The 21,301-nt window shown below is 45.6% G+C and overlaps 2 protein-coding genes across 2 annotated transcripts; one reads left to right on the top strand and one right to left on the bottom strand.

Moving 5' to 3' along the window:
- Positions 1–1,157: 1,157 nt before the first annotated feature.
- On the bottom strand, positions 1,158–4,280 carry LOC114927893 (uncharacterized). Its single transcript, XM_085489435.1, has 2 exons — positions 4,173–4,280; positions 1,158–2,582 (listed from the first exon to the last, which is right to left on the bottom strand). Exons 1-2 carry the CDS (start codon positions 4,278–4,280, stop codon positions 1,158–1,160), a joined length of 1,533 nt encoding a protein of 510 aa, XP_085345561.1.
- A 15,269-nt stretch (positions 4,281–19,549) lies between these two features.
- LOC146719873 (uncharacterized) lies at positions 19,550–21,301 on the top strand. The gene has a single exon (XM_085489434.1). It carries the CDS (start codon positions 19,550–19,552, stop codon positions 21,299–21,301), a length of 1,752 nt encoding a protein of 583 aa, XP_085345560.1.

Genomic DNA, 21,301 nt, shown 5'->3' with positions numbered 1-21,301 from the left:
AACTGAACACCTTGCGCGGAAGCGCAACAAGATTTTGTTTCGTCTTGATTTATAGGAAATCTTAACACTTTTAAGGATCGAAACGTAATATAAGAGCGAGTCGCGTGTAATTACTCGATCGTCCTCAAAACGAGAGTGAGTGCCGTCAACGCGCGACACTCGCGATGCTCCCCTTCCCCGCCTCGCCCATCGCTCCCAGCTCCTCGATCCACCGAGCACGACGGGGAGATCAGGGAAGAAGGCAGAGGCGGACAAATAGAGACCGAAATAATATGACACGAATGCTTAAATTTAAATCCGTTCAATAACGGACATGCCGCCCGCCTCGTCCGGTCGACGAAATACAAGCTGGCTTAGCTATCTATAAGCTAACTATAAACAGAAATTGATTGGCAACTACTCTAACTTAACGATAAATAGAGACAAACTTAGAATAATTGTTCGCGACTCATAACATAAAATCAAGAAGAAAACAACAAACAAAAAAAAAACAAATTTTAAATACAATAAAAATTAATAGACGACGTGGCGTCTCCGCGAGCATCACGCCTCCGTCAGGGCAATGCCGCGTCCAGCTCCATGTCCGCGTCAGGCGGGTGGTCCAAGTTCCTTGGAGGAACCGGGTCCGGTGCGATCGGCAAGGGACAGATTTTAGCGACGGGCCGCTTCAGCTCCGTCGCTGCCATGCGGATCGTCACCACGCGCACGCAGCCGTCCGGCCCCGGAAAGACTTGGACGATCCGACCCAGTGGCCACTTAGCCGGCGGCAGCAGTTCGTCCTTCACCAAGACCAGCATGCCCGGCGTAAGGTTGGTCCGCTCTCGGGTCCATTTGGAGCGTTGCTGCAATTGATGCAGGTACTCTTCGTGCTATCGTTTCCAAAAGGACTCCTTAATTGCGGAGATCAACCGCCAGCGCGATGTTGGATGGAGATCGGACACCGGGACCTCCGGTATAGTGCCGAGTGCATCGCCCACGAGGAAGTGACCAGGCGTTAGCGCCACCAGATCCGTGGCGTCTGCGCTTAACGGACTCAGCGGTCTCGAATTAAGGCAGGCCTCAATCTGGCATAGCAGCGTCAATAGTTCCTCGTAGGTCAAGGCATGGTCTCCGAGAATGCGGCGCAGATGATGCTTGACCGAACGGATCCCTGTTTCTTAGAGGCCTCCAAAGTGAGGAGCCTGAGGCGGGATAAACCTCCATTCGGTCCCGTCGCTGGCTAGCACTTCTCCGGCCTCCTTGTAGAAGTCGGAGGCGGCACGGAATCTGGCTCTCAATTCGGCGTCAGCTCCCCGGAAATTAGTCGCGTTGTCGCTGAGCAGCAGACGGCAACGACCTCGACGGGCAATGAATCGGCGGAATGCTGCAATAAACGCCGGTGTCGACAGGTTCGATACGGCCTCCAGATGCACGGCCCTGGTTGCTAGACAGACAAAAAAACAAATATAGTCCTTGCTAGCAGCGTGGCCTCGTCCCTTGTGGGCTCGAATACGCAGAGGGCCTGCGTAGTCGACCCCCGCCGATGCAAAGGGTCTGGTGGAGCGTACGCGCTCCGGCGGCAGCTGACCCATCTTTTGTTGCGCTAGTTCCGCGCGGAAGCGGGCACAGCGCACGCAGTCCCGGGCGATCCTTCGGACCCGAGTGGCCACCCCCACGACCCAGAAGCGACGGAGAAGATAGCTCCGCATGAGTTGAGGGCCTCCATGCAGGGTCGCCGTATGCGCGTCGCGAAGGACCAGCTCGGTAAAGTAACCCTCTTTTGGCAGTATTAGCGGGTGCTTTTCTGAGAAGGGCAGGTGAACCGATTGAAGTCGACCGCCCACTCGTAAGGACCCATCCTCGTCCAAGAACGGGCTTAATGCTCGCAGAGACGAGCCACCGGGCAATAGGCCGCCCGCCGTAAGCGCTCCCAGCTCTCCTGGAAACTCCCTTCGCTGCGTCCGCCTCACCATCACAGATAGAGCCACCTCCAACTCGGCGCCGGACAGGAAATCGCTTTGGTCCCTCATACCTCGAGCCTTGTGATAGAACCTGTAACAGTAGACTACTACGCGTACAAGCCGCGTCAAAGTGGAGAATCTCCCTTCAAAGAGATCCTCCGGATTCTTTGGGACGGCCAGGTGCACCGCCCTTTTTTCTTCTTCCTCGTGATGGGCACCGAGATCACCCACCACAGGCCACGCGGTGGTTGGTCCCCGAAGCCAGACGGGGCCTCTCCACCACAAGTCTAAACCAAGAAGCTCCGAGACCGGAATCCCCCTGGTTGCCACGTCAGCCGGGTTTGATGCAGTCGGAACATGTCTCCACCGTTCGCCCGGTACCAGACTCTGTACCTCTGCCACTCGATGCGCCACAAACGGTCGCCAGCGCGACGCATGGAAACGCAGCCAACAAAGGACGACCCTAGCATCTGTCCAGGCAACGACAGGCACGTCCTCCAAATCCAGGTCATGAGCCACCCGGTGCAGCAAGCGAGCCACTAGAACAGCTCCGCATAGTTCCAAGCAAGGCACACTTTGCTTCTTGACCGAAGCCACCTTGGCTCTGGCGGTCAGCAATGTCACCTCCACCCGGCCATCTCGCTTGGTGACCCGGACATAGACGGCAGTAGATATACTATGGGGGTTCTAACCCAGGGGCAATGAGGGGGGGGGTGCGGGGCGGGGGGAATCGGGGGCGAGGAGGGTGACGTCACGCGGGGAAGGGGGTCTTATCAGTAGATAAGCTTATCTTTTGTTTATAAACATATCAGATTACCTGATAAGGGGATCATATTACCTGATAAGGAGATCATGTTACCTGATATGTTTATAAACAAGATAAGATAAGGGGATCATGTTACCTGATATGTTTATAAACAAGATAAGATAAGATAAGCGGCGTCTTTGAGCGGTATCTATTACAAGATAAGATAAGCTTGAGCGATATCTAAGTTTTCATAAACAAGATAAGATAAGATAAAAATTCTACAAATGGCTGCCGCCGTTTCTTAATCCAAGCGTGGATCAAGCGCCGACAATTGGATATCTAAGTTTTCTCTGAAAATCCAAGATAAGATATCTATTACAGCGATATCTATTACAGCGATATCTATTACAGCAATATCTAAATTTTCTCCGAAAATCCAAGATAAGATAAAATAATTCTGCGAATTATTAAGAACAAAAGGTTTGCCGACAATCAAGCGGGTTGATACATGATCCATACAGGTTGCGACATGTCAATCCAGGCTTGGATCCGACGTGTCAATCCGACGGGGTGAAATGAAAGGTAACGGGCGGCCTTATCTATGTATTTCTAAGAATTATTAGCGATATCTAAATTTTCTCTGAAAATCCAAGATAAGATATTGCACAAATATTTCTCGCAAATTAACAATTGCATCATCATCCCACGAACAAAGGGATGATCGGGATATATAATGAGGACCGATGCAGCTGCCGGGCCATAGTACCACTGGCGAGCGCACGCTTTCTTCATTCGGGGTGCAGAATGTTTGTAATACTATCAAGTGCTTCCGACATTCTCAGTTTAAGTGCCGAACAGTTACAATATATTCCGAAGATTGTTTTACTGCAAAAGTGCGGATATTTCGTAGAGCATTTGTGGGAAAAACTGCCGGAGCAAATTAAGACGGATCCGGAGGTTCAGACATATCGTCGCTGCCTCGAACACTACAATCGGCCGTGGATGCGAACGCATATTGACGGTCCAGCACCGATGATCAGGGATTGCAGCAAATATCAGCGACAATAGGCTGAAGTTACAAGTGTAACACGTGTGAAAAAGTGATAGACATCAAAAAAATGGAGAACGCGGTAAAAGATCATTCGAGGTGTTTTGAGAATGTTGAGAGATGGTATAGACATCTCGATGAATGCTATTATGATGAAAAAAAGATGACCCGTTTCATTTTAAACGTGAAGCGGTGACTTCGGTTGTGCAATTCGTAAGAAATCGCGAACTTGGTGTGCACAAACCGCATACAAGAGATGTTGCCTATTTCCTGGAAACGCACGAAGACATTTTAAGAGTGACTGGTGGGTTATCCAAATGCACCAAATCGTCTAAACGACACAAGCGAGTCGCATGTTATCAGCGTCGCTACAAAAATTGTGCAGAATATTTCACTGTGAACAACCTTTATTTTGCCGACATGGATATGCCTTCACCATCGGTATCATGCAAAACACAATCATCTGATTATGATTCGGACCAAGAAATAGAGGAGTCAGATAGGAGAGAACCGAGACCATCACCATTGTCGTCATCATCATCATCGTCAGATTACTTGTTGCAGCCTATTTATTTGTCTGATTAAATAGGTGTACAACATATGTGAAGAGTATGTCAACGTTTCTGAGAGTAGATATGTATGATTTCGCGGAAGGTGTAAACATGTCGATAGACAACAGCCGCTATTTTTTGTTTCGGCGAAGATCATCTTTCGGAGATAATAGCAAATCTTTCGGAGATAATAGCAAATCTTTCGGAGATAATTGCATCATACGTTGAAGAACAAAGGGATGATCGGGGATATATAATGAGGACCGATGCCACTGCCGGGTCATAGTACGGTGACAGTTGCGAGCATAGTAGTGACTCGAGAATAAATTGTTTTTTGTGATAAAAAATGGAGAACGCAGCGCGTAAGAGCGACGATGAGATGGAGGTGGTCGTCGTCCCGGATGACGAGATGGAGGTCATAACCATCTCAGACGACGACAGCGAGAGCGACAGTGATGGTGCGATGTACGACCCTGTGTACGACAGGGAGGCGAACAACGTCCTGGATGACATTGAGGAGATGGAGGTCGATATCGTACCCATTGATGAAGACGGCGATGACGATGACGATGACAATAATGATGAAGATGAAGATGAAGATGAAGATGACGATGGGTACGATAGTGACAACGCTGTTCGGGAGTCGTGCAGCTCCCGCATGTATGGCATACGCGCCACTGCATCCCTCGACGAGACAGCGAGGGTATGCACTGTGGCGTCGTATGTCATGGCATTTGCCGCACCATGGGGGTCGGTCAGGATCTGCTTTCGCTGTTTCGTGAGAAACAGGGGCAGATTCCTGAGCATCACAACCATCGAGGGACACACTACATCGCGGTACACAGATGTACCCGAACTGCGTTGCGATGATTGCCAGGAAAGACTATACGTGTTCTACCTGGCCAACGCTTGTCCCACCTGTCAAGGACGTGAGTATATATATATATATATATATAATATGTCAAAAAATATATATAAAATATTAAATTATTATATTTCTATGTGCAGATGCCGAGTCCGATGACAGCGACGGTTGATGCGACCCCTTCTCTCGCTGTCCCGTCAGAGCTGTAAGTATATTAAAATACCAAAAAAAAAAAAAATCTATGAAATATTAAATTATTATTATATTTCTATGTGTAGATGCCACTACCTCGAGCCGCCACATCGCGCGCGGTTCCGCTCTCTCTCTCTCGTCGGCTCTCTCTCGTCGGCTCTCTCTGCTCACTCTCGCTGTCACCGTACAGAAGAATTATTTTATATTTTTTATATTTTTTATATTTTTATATTTTTATATTTTTATATTTTTTATATTTTATATTTTATATTTTTATATTTTTATATTTTTATATTTTTTTATTTTACATATATTATTTTTTATTTTTTATTTACACACACAGTAGAGAGGGTTTGGAGTCGTTAAATACCGCGAAAGTGACGAACCGTGGGGTCCTTATCTCTACTGAAACACATGTACAAGTACACACACGCATACACACATGCACATACACTGACATATGAGGTGTAAATCCAACCGGCAATTTCCACGCGGTACACCTCGGGTAATGCTAATGCCGGCGGTAATGTAATAATTAAGAATAAAAATATATATTTTAATAATATACCAAAATGTTTATTAATTTAAAACTGTTTCCCTCCCTCGATATCCTTATAAAATAATGTACAAAAAATAAAAAAATATGTATAAAAAATAATGTACAAAAAAATTAAAATAAATGTACAAAAAATAAAAAAATATGTATATATATATAATGATCTAGAAAAAAAGAAAAAAATGTACAAAGAAAAAATAATAATGTACAAAGAAAAAATAATAATGTACAAAGAAAAAAATAATGTACAAAGAAAAAAAATAATAATGTACAAAGAAAAAAAATATTGAATAAAATATACATTTTATTAAAATAAAAAAATGTTTTTCCTCCTCTCGCCACAGCATCCCTCTCCCGCAAAATCCAGGCTTGGATCCCGAGCCGCCGACTCTCTCGCCGCAGGCCCGAGCCGCGGACTCTCTCGCCGCCGCATCTCTCACCGCCCGAGCCGCCGACTCTCTCGCCGCCGCATCTCTCGCCGCCCGAGCCGCCTACTCTCTCGCCGCCCGAGCCGCCGAATCTCTCTCGCCGCCGCATCTCTCTCGAATGCGTGCGTTTTCTTTCTCTCTGTCTCTTAATGTCGCGTGCGCCTAAGATAAAATTATCGATTTTCTCTCGCTGAGGCTTGGATATAACAATGTCCTTGACACGATAATTATCTCTCGCAAAGTATGTAACGGGTGGCGCGCAAATAAAATACACCATGATATATACATATAAGTATTTATTCGTCTTATATTTAATACATAATTATATATAAAGTTTTATTACATATTAAAAACTAAAGCCATCAGCTCGCAATCGACAAGTTGGTGCATGTTGAAGACATTGCTAGCGCGTATCGCATTCGACAATTCTCTCGCATTCGTTACAGTGGATGCAATATTGGAGAATTGAGTATATTTGATATCAACCGTTGCGACGAGCCTCGTCAAACGATCGAACATTATTTCGATACATGAATCGAGCTCGAACATACGATGTAACGTCGATTCGACCATCATCATGCGCACGTCCGCTGATTCGAGACTTATGAGCTTGGTGCCGTTTATCTTGTGAAATCGCACTGTTAGCGGCCCGACACTTATGCAATTATACACATCGTTGTTGGAGGAGGAGTCATTGTTCAGGTAATTGTAAATAGCGTGGCGTTGCTCGTAGAGTCCTTTCCATGTTTCGAGAGATAGTAATAGCTGTTTTCCCCGATGATCTCCTATGGCGATCTCCACGTAACTCGGCGGATCCACTCTGATGCCGATGTCGAGGAATTTGAATTTCGTGGCCGTCAATGCGTATCGTCTTCCAAGTATACGAACCGCACGAGACTCCAGCGAAACGCTGTAAAAATTAGATAAAAATTATAACTCGTAAAAAATATAAAAATAGAAAATAGAAAAAAGAAAAAATATAAAATATAAAACATAAAATAAAAAAAATTATACTTACTCGTCGCATTTCTTCTCGCACGTTTCATCACGTCTCGGCATGTAGTAATTCATGCTGCTGTTGCTTCTTTGAACCGAGGGTATTAAAAAGTGAACCGTCAGTTAGAACGGTCGACGAAAGACTGATTGTATAAAAAGTACTAATAATCGAGTAACGATCATTTTTAAAATATTAGGAGAAGGGGATTCTTAGAAATATATCTGGAGAAAAAGACAAATTATTAAAAGTAGTGGGGGTAAAAGAAATTCTTAGAAATACGATTGCGTGAGAAATTTTTAAAAGTAGTGGGGGTAAAAGGAATTCTTAGAAATATCTGGTTAGGAAAAATAACAAAGAGAATAGTATGTAAATAATATGTTTATTCAAAAAACGGATGATCGTCGCGATTAGCCGACCACCAATTGAATAATTTAAATACATTTTGTAACGCGCAATTTTTTACATGTTTATTACATTGTAGAGTATATGTGGGATCTAATTTATTTAATGCAGGCACATCTTTATATATGGCATCCAAGGTCTCAATCATGAAACCGCTGCACACATCGTCCACTATTTCGGCAAGCCACTCTCGCTTTTCGAGTCCTTTTACATACACGAGAGAGGACTCTTCCTCCTCGTCTTGTTCATTTATGCCATTGATAGCTGCCGTGATCAAGCGCTGAGCCATGCAGTATGGAACATTTCCTCCCATTGCAAGCTGTGATGATGCTGAGTTAGCCACGAGACCTGGCGCCTTTCCGACTTTATAAGCACGCTCCACGGCACAGGGCATGCGAAGAAATAGTGCGACAGGATATATCCTCTTCTCAGGATTGCCGCTTCCTTCACGATAAATCGCTTGTTTAGGATAAATCCTTGCAGGTCGACAAACGTTGGTGCGGACATGATTTCTTCGATGTGAGTCAGTCGAGAGGTATTACTTCACTAACATCAGACATCTCGCATCATCATGATTATGTATCCTCCTCCTCCCCTCCCTCACACGCGTAGTTGTGTGAGGCAAGGTTGTCCAATGAGCCCACACTTGTTCAATTTGTTGATAGCGGATATAGAGGAAGTGCTGAAAAAAGGAGGCTGGGGAGGAGTAAAGTTGGGAGGGGAAAAAGTGCACTGCTTGGCATATGCTGATGACATGGTGTTGTTGGCGGAGGAGGAGGAGGGGATGATACATATGTTGGGGAAAATGGAAAATTACATGGATAAAAAAAAGCTAGAGGTAAATGTGGACAAGACAAAAATAATGAGGTTTAGAAAGGGGGGAGGAAGAATGAAGAAAATGGAGTGGAGATGGAAAGGGAAAAAATTAGAGGAAGTGAAAGAGTTCAAGTATCTAGGATATAAGTTACAAAGGAATGGAGGACAGGAGGCGCAGGTGAGGGACAGAGTGAGGAAAGCAGGAGCGGTGATGAGACAAGTATGGGGTATGGGAAAGAGAAGATTTGCAGGAGACTGGATAAAAAGAGTATGGTTAATGGAAAGGTTGGTGGGAACGGTGATGGAGTATGGGGCGGAAATATGGGGGTGGAAGGAGAGGAGAGAAGTAGAGGCAATGCACGAAAGATGGATTAGGTGGACGCTAGGAGTAGATTGGTGTACGCCGGGGTATATGGTAAGAGAAGAGATAGGAAAGGATAAATTCAGGATAAGAGCAGGAAGAAGAGCGATAGGGTATGAGAAAAAATTAGAGGAAGGAATGGGAGGAAGTTTAGCGAGGAAATGCTATGAGGAGATGAAGGAGAGGGTAAAGGAAGGAAAGAAGAAAACGGTGTGGGAGGAGGAGAGGGCAAAATTTTTTGAAGGAAGGGGGATAAAAGAGAAGGAGATGGAGGAAAAAAGAGAAAGGGGGGAGGAAGTATATGAGGGATGGGAGTCGACCCATGCAGTAACAGGATTCTGTATATTGTATACTGATGATTATAATCGCTCAACAAAATCGTAGACAACAATCGCGACATTCAGATATCTATTACTAAGGGGGTTGCGTTTCTTCATCTAAATTTTTTCCGAAGATAAGATAAAAATTCTGCGAATGGGTGCCGCATGGATCGAGCGCCGACAATCAAGCGGGTTGATACGTATATTTCTAAGAAATATCAGCGGGGGCGAACGCAGGCTTCACAGGTTGCGACATGTCTTCGCAGAATCCAGGCTTGGATCCGACGTGTCTTGCGACGAGGTGAAATGGAATGGCGGCTTTATCTATGAATTTCTAAGAATTATCAGCGATATCTAAGTTTTCGAATCCAAGATAAGATAGCGCAAATATTTCTCGCAAATTAACAATTCCATCATACGTTGAAGAACAAAGGGATGATCGGGATATATAATGAGGACCGATGCAGCTGCCGGGTCATAGTACCACTGGCGAGCATAGTAGTGAGTGAGTAAATTGTTTTTGCAATAAAAATGGAGAACGTAGAACATATTGAGCGCGGCCTGTTGGAGCGTTCCCGCCAAGTCGCCACCTTGGGCGAATATTTCGGATGGCTGCAAGATTGTGAAGAATTTATCACACAGCTGGAAGAACGCAGCCGTGCCAAGCGTCCGCGTCTCTCGATTGGACATAGGCAATCTCTCGTGGCGAAAATAGCGCGACTCGAGGGTGCGAAGGTGCGCTTGCAGAGACAGTATGTCGGTGAATCCATGTTTAGTGGTGGATTTAGTGGCGGTGGCAATAACGTGCAAAGACTCGTTTGGCGCGAAATCGATACGGCGTTCGATAGCCGTATATACTGACCGGTGCGGTAATTAACGCAGACTACATCGAACCGCGTCAGTTTTTGGAAAATGCAGCAAACATTGTAGTCGAAAACGTGGAGAATGTGCTGCAGAGACACATCAGTGTAAAAGTGAACACTGTTTTCAACGGCGAATTTGTGTCCGGTGACAAGCGTGCCAATAAAAGTATCAACACGAGAAACTTTGAACTCTTTCGCACGTCCGATGTACGCGAGTGGTACGAGCACCGCGTAATCGAGCCCACGCTAGCATCGCTAGAAGAGTTCCAGGAACGCGATTGCGGCTGGGCATTGTCGCGGATAATAGATTTGACTGTGAATATCAACAAGTATAATCCAATGCGCGCTAAATGCCATGTCAAATTACCGCAAAAAATTATGGTAAAAAGAGCGGTTGTTAATGTGCGATCAGCGGACAATGCGTGTTTTGCATGGTCAGTGGTAGCCGCTCTATACCCCGCTGAAAGACATATGGAACGAGAATCCTCCTATCCGCATTACACCACAGTGCTGAATCTCCAAAACATTGAGTTTCCAGTGACTGTGAATCAAATTAAAAAATTCGAACTTGCAAACGACATCTCCGTAAACGTGTACATCATCGAGAACGAGAACATCGTCCCGCTACGTCTTTCGGAAAAAAAGAAAGACAGACACGTCAATCTGCTGTACGTGGAAGACGAAAACAGCGTCGGGCATTTTGTTTTGATAAAAAATCTGTCTCGCCTCGTGAGCTCACAACTGAACAAACACAAATGTAGAAAATTTATTTGCGATCGGTAAGTATATATATTTATTACACGTAAATTATATTAAAAATAATTTTATAATAAATAAATTTTTTTATTTTTTACAAATGCCTACATTATTTCTATTCTGAGGACCAGTTGCAGGCGCATACGGAAGATTGCGGAAAACTAAACGACTACGCTATTCGGTTGCCGAGCGACAAGGACAAGTGGCTCAGCTTCGACAACTACACGAGGAAAGAGCGGCTGCCGTTTGTGGTGTGTCACGTCCGGCTTCATTACTATGTCCGGGTATGTAAATTTTTTTCCATCTATAAGAAATAAATCCTAAAACTATCAAACATCATTTGAAAAGCGCGCCAAAGCCGGCCATGACGCTTAACTCCGCCTAGAAACTAAGCGTGGCGCTTCGTAGCGCCTAAGGGTCTCCCACCACGGTGAGAGCCCCTACTCCGGAGAGTTCCCCCTCTCCAGGCCGCCGCAGGCCCGAGCCGCCGAAACGAAGAACCTCAGAGCAGTCCCGAATTTCGTCAGTTCTCTGCGCGACATCGAACAGTACAGTCGCACTTCTAAATTCTAACTCTGAGTCCAAATTCTAACTCTAATTCTAAAATTCTAACTCTAAGTATAATATCCTAACTCTAAAATCTAAATTCTAAGTCTAAGTCTAAATTCTAAGTTCTAGTTTCAAATCCTGTACTACTATACGAATAAATCAGTGTATTCATGTGTGTAAAACTAGTGTTCAGTACTCTTCAAAACTTCCACTCCCGTGATAAAATACGATAGCGTTTAAATCTGTCATACGGCATTTGAATTCAGAATAATTTAAACTGTTTTGGAGCGGACCACCGCTCATCACAGTTAGAATTAACATTCTCAGCATTTGCCAAAATAAGGAATGGATAGTGAGGTCTGCCGCATATCAACCCTCCTTATTTGAGTAATCATTCAGAGGATGCATCAAATTCAATATGCCTAAGACGCGACGCGCGGGAAGGAAGAATCAACTACGAAAACTAAACCGACTCTATCGTGAATCAGCGACCGAGGAATATTCTCAATTTCTCGGAGTGGAGTATCAGGCCGATCCTGAATACGAGAACATTTTCAACATTAAAAATAATAACAACGACGAACTCCTACAGTGGAAGTGCATACCAATAACGTTCCAACCACGACGCCTGCCGCCGCCAAACATCCCAGTGAACGACCCTCGCCGCACGCACTACCTCCAAGTACGAGCCGACACGATCAAGAAAGTGCTACTAAAGGTAAGTGAAATTCATGTTAACCTAAGGAATCGCGCGTGTTAGCAAATTCAGAGACGATTCTACCACGTGGTAGAGAACATTCTAGAAAAATCTCCGACGCATTTTTCCTCTTTTCCATCGTCACTGCGGAAGCTATAAAAAAAAGGGTCAGGCTATAAAACTAGGGTCGTCCACTGCACACGGTACAACTCTCGAACTTCTAACACGGAAAAACGCAAATAATTCAATCTCTTAAAAATCTTCGTGTCTCAAGAAATAACTTCGTAAATCCGTACAACAAAGTAGTCATTTAAACAATAAACAATTAAGAACACTCTCGATTTACCGACAGTATACCGACACACGTTCTTTTACCAACATTACCGACATTATACCGACACACTTTCTTTTACCAACATTACCGACATTATACCGACATACGTTCTTCTACCGACGTTACCGACAATATACCGACGTACGTTCTTTTATCGACGATCTTACCAACGATTTACCACCGGCTTTTACCGACGGCCTTTACCGACGATCGTTACCGATAGTTGCCGACGTTATATCGACGCCACATCGACTCACTTTACCGACATTTACCGACTTCTCGACAACGTCCGGTCTCATCAACCATCTACGAGCGAACAACGCATGATCTTTTAATACAACTAACGTGGCAGGTATAGATGTGCCCAATCCCCTTTAGAGGTGTAACCCCTCTTCCAGGAGTTAATCTCCTAATACCTCTCGAGCCTCCGTATTACTGTCAAGTTCGGTATCGGGTACATTCATTTTGAAACTAAAGCCGCTCTTTGTCTTTCATGCTTCGCCGCGTTACCTCGAACTTCTCAATTGTTCTGGACACGGATCCGGAAACATAGCCTAACCATAGGTGGATTATTAGTTGGGATAGTTTGCGGAACTTGCAGCAACCGCCTCACCCTCTCACGGGCGGGTGACCTATGCGAACTTTGCGAGTCTATATACGAAGACTACTCGCGTAACCCAGATAGCGTCCCGGCGAGGATAGAAGACGGAACCACGATCATAACTGTAGAATTACAGATAGGCTCCACGCCGTAACTGCTACTTTAAGGGTAACACATTCTTTCCCTTTCCTCCGCATCGTGCAACCTTTGTCGGAAAACCCTTCGTCGTGGGTATCCCCGGAAAAATTTCCGTAATACGACGTTGTCTCGCGCAATAGTTCGAGTACGTGCAACGCGAATCATACACTCGCGAATAACACGCCGCGACTGCGAACGGGACGTAACAGGTGTACGCCGACCTCGAGTGTGTTTTGACAAAGACCGAAGATGTCAAAAATTATCAACACCATCAAGTATTCAGCATCGCGTATTACGTACAGTGTTCGTATAACAGTTCGTTGTCCACATACAATTTCCGCCGTAGTGTCGATTGCGTCGCGTGGTTCGCCGAACAGCTTAAAAATTTAGCAATCCGCGTAAAAAATATTTTAACGACCAATGTCCCCATGATAAATTTAACGCCTGACGAGTGGGCAAAATTTCGCAGCGCAACACATTGTCATATATGCGAAAAACCGTTTGACGAAGACGATACACGCGTTCGCGATCATTGCCACCTCACCGGGCGGTACAGAGGCCCCGCGCACTCAAATTGTAACTTAAATTACAAAGAATCATTTTGTATCCCTATAGTCTTTCACAATCTGTCCGGCTACGACGCGCATTTCATTATCGAGGACATAGCCACAGCGTTCAAAGGGGAAATCGAATTACTGCCGATAACAAAGGAAATATACATATCATTCTCGAAAACTGTTAGATTGACACAAGATAATAATTCGAAAAATTATATTAAATTACGCTTTATCGATTCGTACAAGTTTTTCAGCGCTAGTCTCGACAAATTAGCGTCATTTTTGGACAAAGAAAAACTAAAAATTTTACATTCGGAATATCAAAATTTAACTAGTGAAAAATTCAATTTATTGACACGAAAAGGTGTCTTTCCATACGAATACATTGACTGCGTGGACAGATTACAAGACACACGTTTACCGCTGCGCGACTCATTTTACAGTTCCCTGACCAGCGACACAGTATCCGAGAGTGATTACGCGCACGCCGAGACCGTCTGGAGCCGATTTTCCCTTCGAACGCTAGGCGAATATAACGATTTATATTTAAAAATTGATGTCTTGTTATTGGCAGACATATTTGAAAATTTTCGCGATAGTTGTATAAAAAGTTATGGACTCGATCCCGCGTATTATTATACTCTCTCCGGATATACATGGGACGCCATGTTAAAACATACAGATATAAAATTTGAATTATTAACAGACATTGACATGGTTATGTTTGTCGAACGGGGTATACGCGGCGGCCTTAGTCAATGTTCAGGCCGATACGCACAGGCTAATAACAAGTACATGCAATCGTACGACCCATCGAAACCCTCATCGTACCTCATGTATTTTGATGTAAATAATTTGTACGGATGGGCAATGTGTCAATCATTGCCGATTTTCGGTGGGTCGACGATATATCAAATTTTGACGTTTCATCTATCGCGTTCGATTCGCCTATAGGCTATGTTCTCGAAGTAGATTTAGAGTATCCGCGGCATCTTCATGACGCGCACAATGACCTACCGTTTTGCCCGACGCGCGATAAGCCACCCGGCAAGCGGGAGTATAAACTCCTCGCAACGCTTTGCGATAAGAAGCGCTATGTAATACACTATCGTAATCTACAGCAGTGCACGCGCCACGGGCTACGCATAACAAAAATATACTGCATACTACAATTCACACAGTCAGCGTGGCTGCAAAAATACATCGAACTCAATACACAGTTTAGAACACATGCGAAAAACGATTTTGAAAAAAATTTATATAAACTGATGAATAATGCGGTATTCGGCAAGACGATGGAAAATGTGCGCAAACATGTGGATGTAAAATTATTAACAAAATGGGACGGTACGGTGTGGAGGCAATGATCGCGAAATCAAATTTTCATAGTACGAGCATATTTTCGGAAAAATTAGTTGCCATAGAATTACGCAAACTGGAAGTAAAATTCTACAAACCAATCTACGTCGGCATGTGCATACTCGACATATCTAAAGTATGCCTTTATGAATTTCATCACGAATACATGTCACCGCTCTATCGTGACAATTGTAGAGTAATGTACACCGACACGGACAGTTTAAGATATCAAATTAAATGTCAAGATGTCTATGAAAATTTGAAACGCGATATTGCTCGATTCGATACCAGCGATTACGCCGCGAATAATGCGTACGGTATACCGCTCGCGATTAAAAAGGTGCCGGGTCTGATGAAAGATGAGAATAACGGCGCGATAATGATCGAATTCGTCGGGCTTAGAGCAAAAATGTATGCTTTGCGGGTGGACGGTAAAAAAGACACTAAAAAGGTAAAAGGTGTCAAAAATAACGTTGTAGCGCGTAGTATAACATTCGACAATTATACGCGTTGCCTTAATGATGAAATAGAAATGACGCGTCAGCAGTCATGCATAAGATCAAAATTACATAAAGTGTATACCGTCAGCGAGACAAAAATTGCTCTAAGTCCCTACAACGACAAATGGTATGTCGTACCTGAGTCGACCGACACCTTGCCGTGGGGACATTATAGAATATCGTTGTAAATTATATTTATTATATTTATTATATTTATTATACTTATTATATTTATTATATTGATTATATTTATTATACTTATTATATTTATTATATTTATTATATTTATTATATTTAGTATATGTATTATATTGTGAGGATGTATTAATAAGAATTATATATTTTTTTGTTATATATATATTTTTGTTATATATTTTATATATGGTATACAATATATAGTATGTTATAAAAATGATTGAATAAAATACATTAAATAACATTGTTTTTATGTATCCAAGAGTTGTGCGAACTGTCGAATCCTAGCCATTTCACGTAAACCTTGTCACCCCTCCTGCGCAGTATTTTCTCCACGAGGTACACATCCGGACAATTTGCGCGATGCAGCTCGTGCTCGTAAAACGCTCCAGCAATAGATGTCTTGCGATAATCCTCGAGTAGATATGTTACGGGATTAGTATGCTGCACTTTAACAATCTTAAACACCTCGGTTGTCCAATTTGGCGTGTATCCCTTCTCGAAAAGTTGTTTGTACTTGCTGACGCGTACCTGATCACCTACTTTGAATTTTGCCGGGCCCGCGATTTTTACACGATTGTACACGGTAGCCAAGAGTCTTTCGGCGATCGCGGGGGTAACGTCAGCGGGTCGCATACCAATCGTTCGATGCTTGCGTCCGTTGTAATCTGATACAAGGCGTGGCAGCATGTCGAACCATTTGTAAGTACCATTCAGCGTAAACATCTTCCACATGTCGTTCTTTAGCGTGCGATTTAATTGCTCGACGACCGACGCCTTCAATACCAAATATGTCGAATAGTGATTAATGTCATGTTTTCGCATAAGTCGTTGCACATCGGCGTTGTAAAATTCCTTCCCGTTATCGGTTTGCATGTTTTTCGGACATCTCTTGCTATCTCGAATTATCTTGGCGATTGCGTCAGCTGTCTCGCTTCCTCCTTTACTCTTGAGTAATACAGCCCACGCATACTTGCTCAACACATCGATGACGGTGAGTATGTAGTGGTAACCTCTGTTAAAACGAGAGTACGGACGCATCTCGACAATGTCGGCTTGCCACAGATCATCGTATCCTCGCACTATGACATGTCTTCGAGGGAAATTTTTTCTCGCTGACGCATGCAACTCGTTTACCAACTGCCGTCTCTCCAATCTATGTTGCTCGTTGTTATTTTCACTATTCATTCTCGTTTTTTCACGTTGTTTCGGGATTCTTTCGGGTTCGTTCACGTTCGTGCCACGTTGTTTCGAGGTTGTTTCGGGGTTCTTTCGGGGTTCGTTCACGTTCGTTCACTTCCGTCCTTGACCCATTCGAAAATCGTCTTTGACTCGTTTGTAGCCTTTTTCACAGTCGCTTTTGACCCGTTCGTAGCCGCTTTTGACTCGATCGTAACCGTCCCTGACCTGTTCGCAACCCTTACTGAGTTGTTGATAGCCTTGTATGTAACCTTTAAGGACTTGTTCGTAGCCTCGTTCGCAGCCCTGCTTGACATGTTCGTAACCTCGATCGTAGCGGTTGCGTTCACCACCGTTTCCAGGTCGTTCACTGCTGTTTCCGGGTCGGTCACTGATGCCACTCATTGTTGTTTGGTAGCACGCTGATAATCCTTCGTAGCTGATCGTTTGCAACCACTCGACAATTCCTTCTAGACGTTTCACAACTGTTTGATAAACGTTTCTGAGCCAACCGCTCATTAGATGTCTGTGTCTGAGGTAGTGTTGGGTGCACGCCAAAGTTCTTTTATCGCAGTCTCCAACGCTCGTACATCCTTCTCTAACGCAGTCAGCTTCTCATCTAACTCTTTCTGTTGGACCATCAATGTTTTAAAGCACTCTTCCAAGTACAATTTGTTGACGGCATCGGTATCCGCCTCAGGTTGCGCTACACGACAAATCTTGCGCGATCTCGCGTCATAATCTGTAGCAACGCGACATAGAGCGTTTTTACGCATACATCGTCTCATTAATGTGTGCCAATGATCGCCGGTTGTATCAATTCTCCTCTCGAATAATCCAAATTTATTGATAGACATTTTTGCAATGCTTTGTAAAGTGTCACGCGATGAACTAAATAGATTGTCGGGACCCCCGTTTAATTTATAATAATGCCCGCTTCCCGCAGATTCTCGATGATCGACAGGATCTCGTTGTCATGCGCGTTGTTGCCAGCTTGGCGCGAAGCGTCGAGCAATCGTAGGCGATCCACTAGCTCGTTAGGGTCGTCCCAGTGCACGTAATCAATCTTATTGTCGGTTAGCGTCATAGCGCGAGGCATTCCCATGCTAGATTTTGGGCTCTCCACCCGCGTCAACGGTGCAATTATATATTTGTACTTGTCCCCCTTGCTACCCTTCACACGACCTTGCGCATCAAAATTGCGTTTATGCACGTTTGTTGTCAATAATATGTGCTTGTATTTTTGCAAATCGTCATCCCGGTAATCAGGTCTTTTCTTGAAGATCAACTCGTACAATCTGGGTGTTTTAATGTACCGCGTGTCGCCTATGATTATAGTGTCATCTTTGTCAATCGCGAATCGCTTGCTGCCGAGCCGCATTTCATTTTCGCCGAAGTAGACTCCGTATACATTATCAATTTCTTTCTTCTTATCAGCACCGAGGAGAGCGTCCATGTACTTTTGTCCTAATGGCCCCCAATCCTTTCGCATCATTTGTCGACCTTCCGGCGATCTTAACCAGTGTCGAAGGGATATTTTGGGCGGGTTACGCGTGGTTTCGAAAACATTTTCGTCTACGAGTGCTTTGGGTATCACAGGTAGTACGCTTATCGGTGTAGATGTTGTCGGCAGTGAAGCGTCCAATGGCTTCGAAATATCATATTTTCCTCTTTTTCAATTCCTCCTCCTCCTCTTTATATCGCTTGATAGTTTTATGTTTTCTTGTTGCGGATTGGAGAGACAGAGAGAGAGAGAGAAAGAAAGAGAGAGAGAGAGTGTGTGTGTGTGTGTGCGTGAATGCATCTCGGAGTGCATTCTGCGCCTTGCAACAAGCGCAGCTAATTGCGCTGAAAAATAGCCGCTCGAATTTGGCGCGACGATTCGCACTAAATCTCCGTGCGCCAATCGCGAGCGAACGCGCCCCGCCATATCGCGAGACCGCGCGCGTCTTTAACGCTCGCAATACCTGTCGTTTGAACGGTGACAGGTAACCGTATCGTAACAAACATAAAACCGACGACAACAAGTGATTTTGCCCTCCGACATTCGAGAGGATTCTATCATTATGTGGAAGGAACACAAACACGGTGTTCTTTACCTCGGAACTCTCTCGAAGGTCGGTAGAAAACAATCACGTTGGTTCACGCTCTCTCTTGTCGAACGGATCTATCGTCGTACAGTCGTTCGCGCGTACAGACAGCGTTACTTTTCTCTCTTCTCGATTTTCGTCGCATTTATCGCGGGAAATCGATTTTGTCGTTGGATTGCACTTCCGGCAATCATTGCACGCTTCTAATTGCAGTTCGCTTGCATTAGAGCATTTCCTTTGTACTGTATAATTATTTGTAAAATATATTGTGTGCCGTGAACTTTCTTTATTTTCTTTTTTTTTGTGCCGCCCAAAACTTGACACTCGCGTCCGCGCACTAACTATAATCACTCCGCGTAGCATCGAATATTGCACATTTGCTGGTCCTTCGAGCCGGATAATCGACAGGTCGTTAATTTGTCGCGCCCGGCACCTTTTGAACTTCGCCGTCGGGGTGAGTGCGTGCTTCGTGACCGTGTGAGTGTCCAGTGACCTGTGACAAAGAAAATGGACATGGATCAAATAATCGACGCTCAGCATGAGCTCTACCTACGCATACTGCGTAGCGTGGAGAACTTGAAGAAGATCGGGGCGAGCAAATTGAACGCCCACACTGTCCAGGCTGCAATCCGCGTCCTGGACGATAAATGGGCCAAATTCACGGAGCAACATGAAGAGCTCCGCGCCCACTTCTGGAAGAAGATCAAGCGGGAGAAGTACACCACCGAGGACCTCCTCAGCAGGGTTGAGACGGCGTATTATGGGCAGCGCTCCGAACTCGCCGGACTGGAGGAGCAGTTCACCGAACCTGCGGGGCTCGCCCTCGGCGAGCGGGTCCGAGAGACGGCTCCGTCCCGCCGAACCTTACCGCGGATCAATCTACCGCAGTTTAGCGGCAAGTTCGAGGACTGGCCAGCCTACCGAGATCTGTTCAGCTCCATGGTCCTAGGAGACGCGTCCTTGACAAAGATTGAACAGCTGCATTACCTGAAAACCAGCGTAAAGGGTGATGCTGAACAGCTGATTCGCAACCTGCCTTCTACTGAAGAAAACTTGGAGGACGCGTGGGAATTATTGACTACGTATTTCGAAAATAAACGTTTACTGGTCAGATCCTACCTGACAGCCTTCACTTCGCTGCCGCAATTGAAGGCCCCGTCAGCCGATAGACTACGCCGACTATTCCACGGCGTATTCACGACAGTCGGTGCACTGAAGGGCATCGGGCGCCCGATCTCCGACTGCACAGATCTATTCGTCCACCTGGTCGTCGAGCTACTGGACGCTGAAACTCGTCGTGAGTGGGAGAGCTCCCTCGGGAGGTCGTCGGAGCCTCCGTCCTACGACAAGCTCCGAGAGTTCTTCCAGGAACAACTGATGACCTGGGAGGTCCTCCAGTCAGTGAAGACCGTAGCGCCTGCCAAGCCAACGGAGAAGCTCAGCCGCTCCTCTCGCAGCAGCCATGTGGGTACCAGGGGGCCTGATCCGAACCACAGCTGTCCACTCTGCAGAAAAGATCACTTTATTGCTTATTGTGAGCAGTACAAGAAGAAGACGGTTAGCGAGAAACGGGAAGCCATCAACACTCACCAGCGGTGCTGGAACTGCCTGGGTCGTCACCTGCTAGCCGATTGTAAGTCGCACAAGACGTGCGCTACATGCTCAGGCCAGCATCACACGACGTTGCACGACGCCTTTGCGGCTGTGGCCTTATCTGCGACTGCATCCTCATCTTCGACGGCGACGGTCCACGTCGCGAGGCGACCACCGCGGGAGTGTGGACCGGCGCTTCTGGCAACTGCCCGTGTCTTCGTGGCCGACCGCGTGGGTACTCGGCATGCGGTCCGCGCGCTGATCGACCCGGGCTCAGAAACCTCGCTGATAGCGGAATCCTTGGCGCAGCGACTTCGGCTCCCGCGGACCCCATCGTCAGTGGCCATCTTTGGAGTGGGAGGCATCCAGACGGGCGTCACTCACGAACGGATCACCGCCACCGTTTCCTCTCGCGATGGACACTTTGCGCTCGTCGTCTCGCCGCTTGTATTCCCACGCCTCACGGTGTACGGCGGAGCCTCGGAAGGCGAGGCCCGTTCCTGGCCTCACCTCGACGGTCTCGAGCTTGCAGACCCGGAGTTCCACCGTCGGGATGCTGTGGAGTTGCTGTTTGGCGCCGATGTCTATCTGGACCTTGCTCTGCCGGAGGGCTTTCGCCGAGGAGGACCACGCGAGCCCGGTGCCCTGTTGACTCGCTTTGGCTAG

This window comes from Nylanderia fulva, unplaced genomic scaffold (assembly GCF_048542155.1).
Source record: "Nylanderia fulva isolate GAGA-0341 unplaced genomic scaffold, ASM4854215v1 Scaffold83, whole genome shotgun sequence".
Lineage (NCBI taxonomy): Eukaryota > Metazoa > Arthropoda > Insecta > Hymenoptera > Formicidae > Nylanderia > Nylanderia fulva.
Note: the sequence above shows the minus strand (reverse complement) of the source record. Positions and strands in the feature narration are given on the sequence as shown.

Bases quoted from the DNA above. Each gene is read 5' to 3' on its own strand.
- LOC114927893 (XM_085489435.1), bottom strand. From the start codon at position 4,280: ATGATGATGATGACGACAATGGTGATGGTCTCGGTTCTCTCCTATCTG. The intron at 2,583-4,172 runs GTGAAGGCATAT...CGGGTCACCAAG, and splicing joins TGTTTTGCATGATACCGATG to CGAGATGGCCGGGTGGAGGT.
- LOC146719873 (XM_085489434.1), top strand. From the start codon at position 19,550: ATGGACATGGATCAAATAATCGACGCTCAGCATGAGCTCTACCTACGC.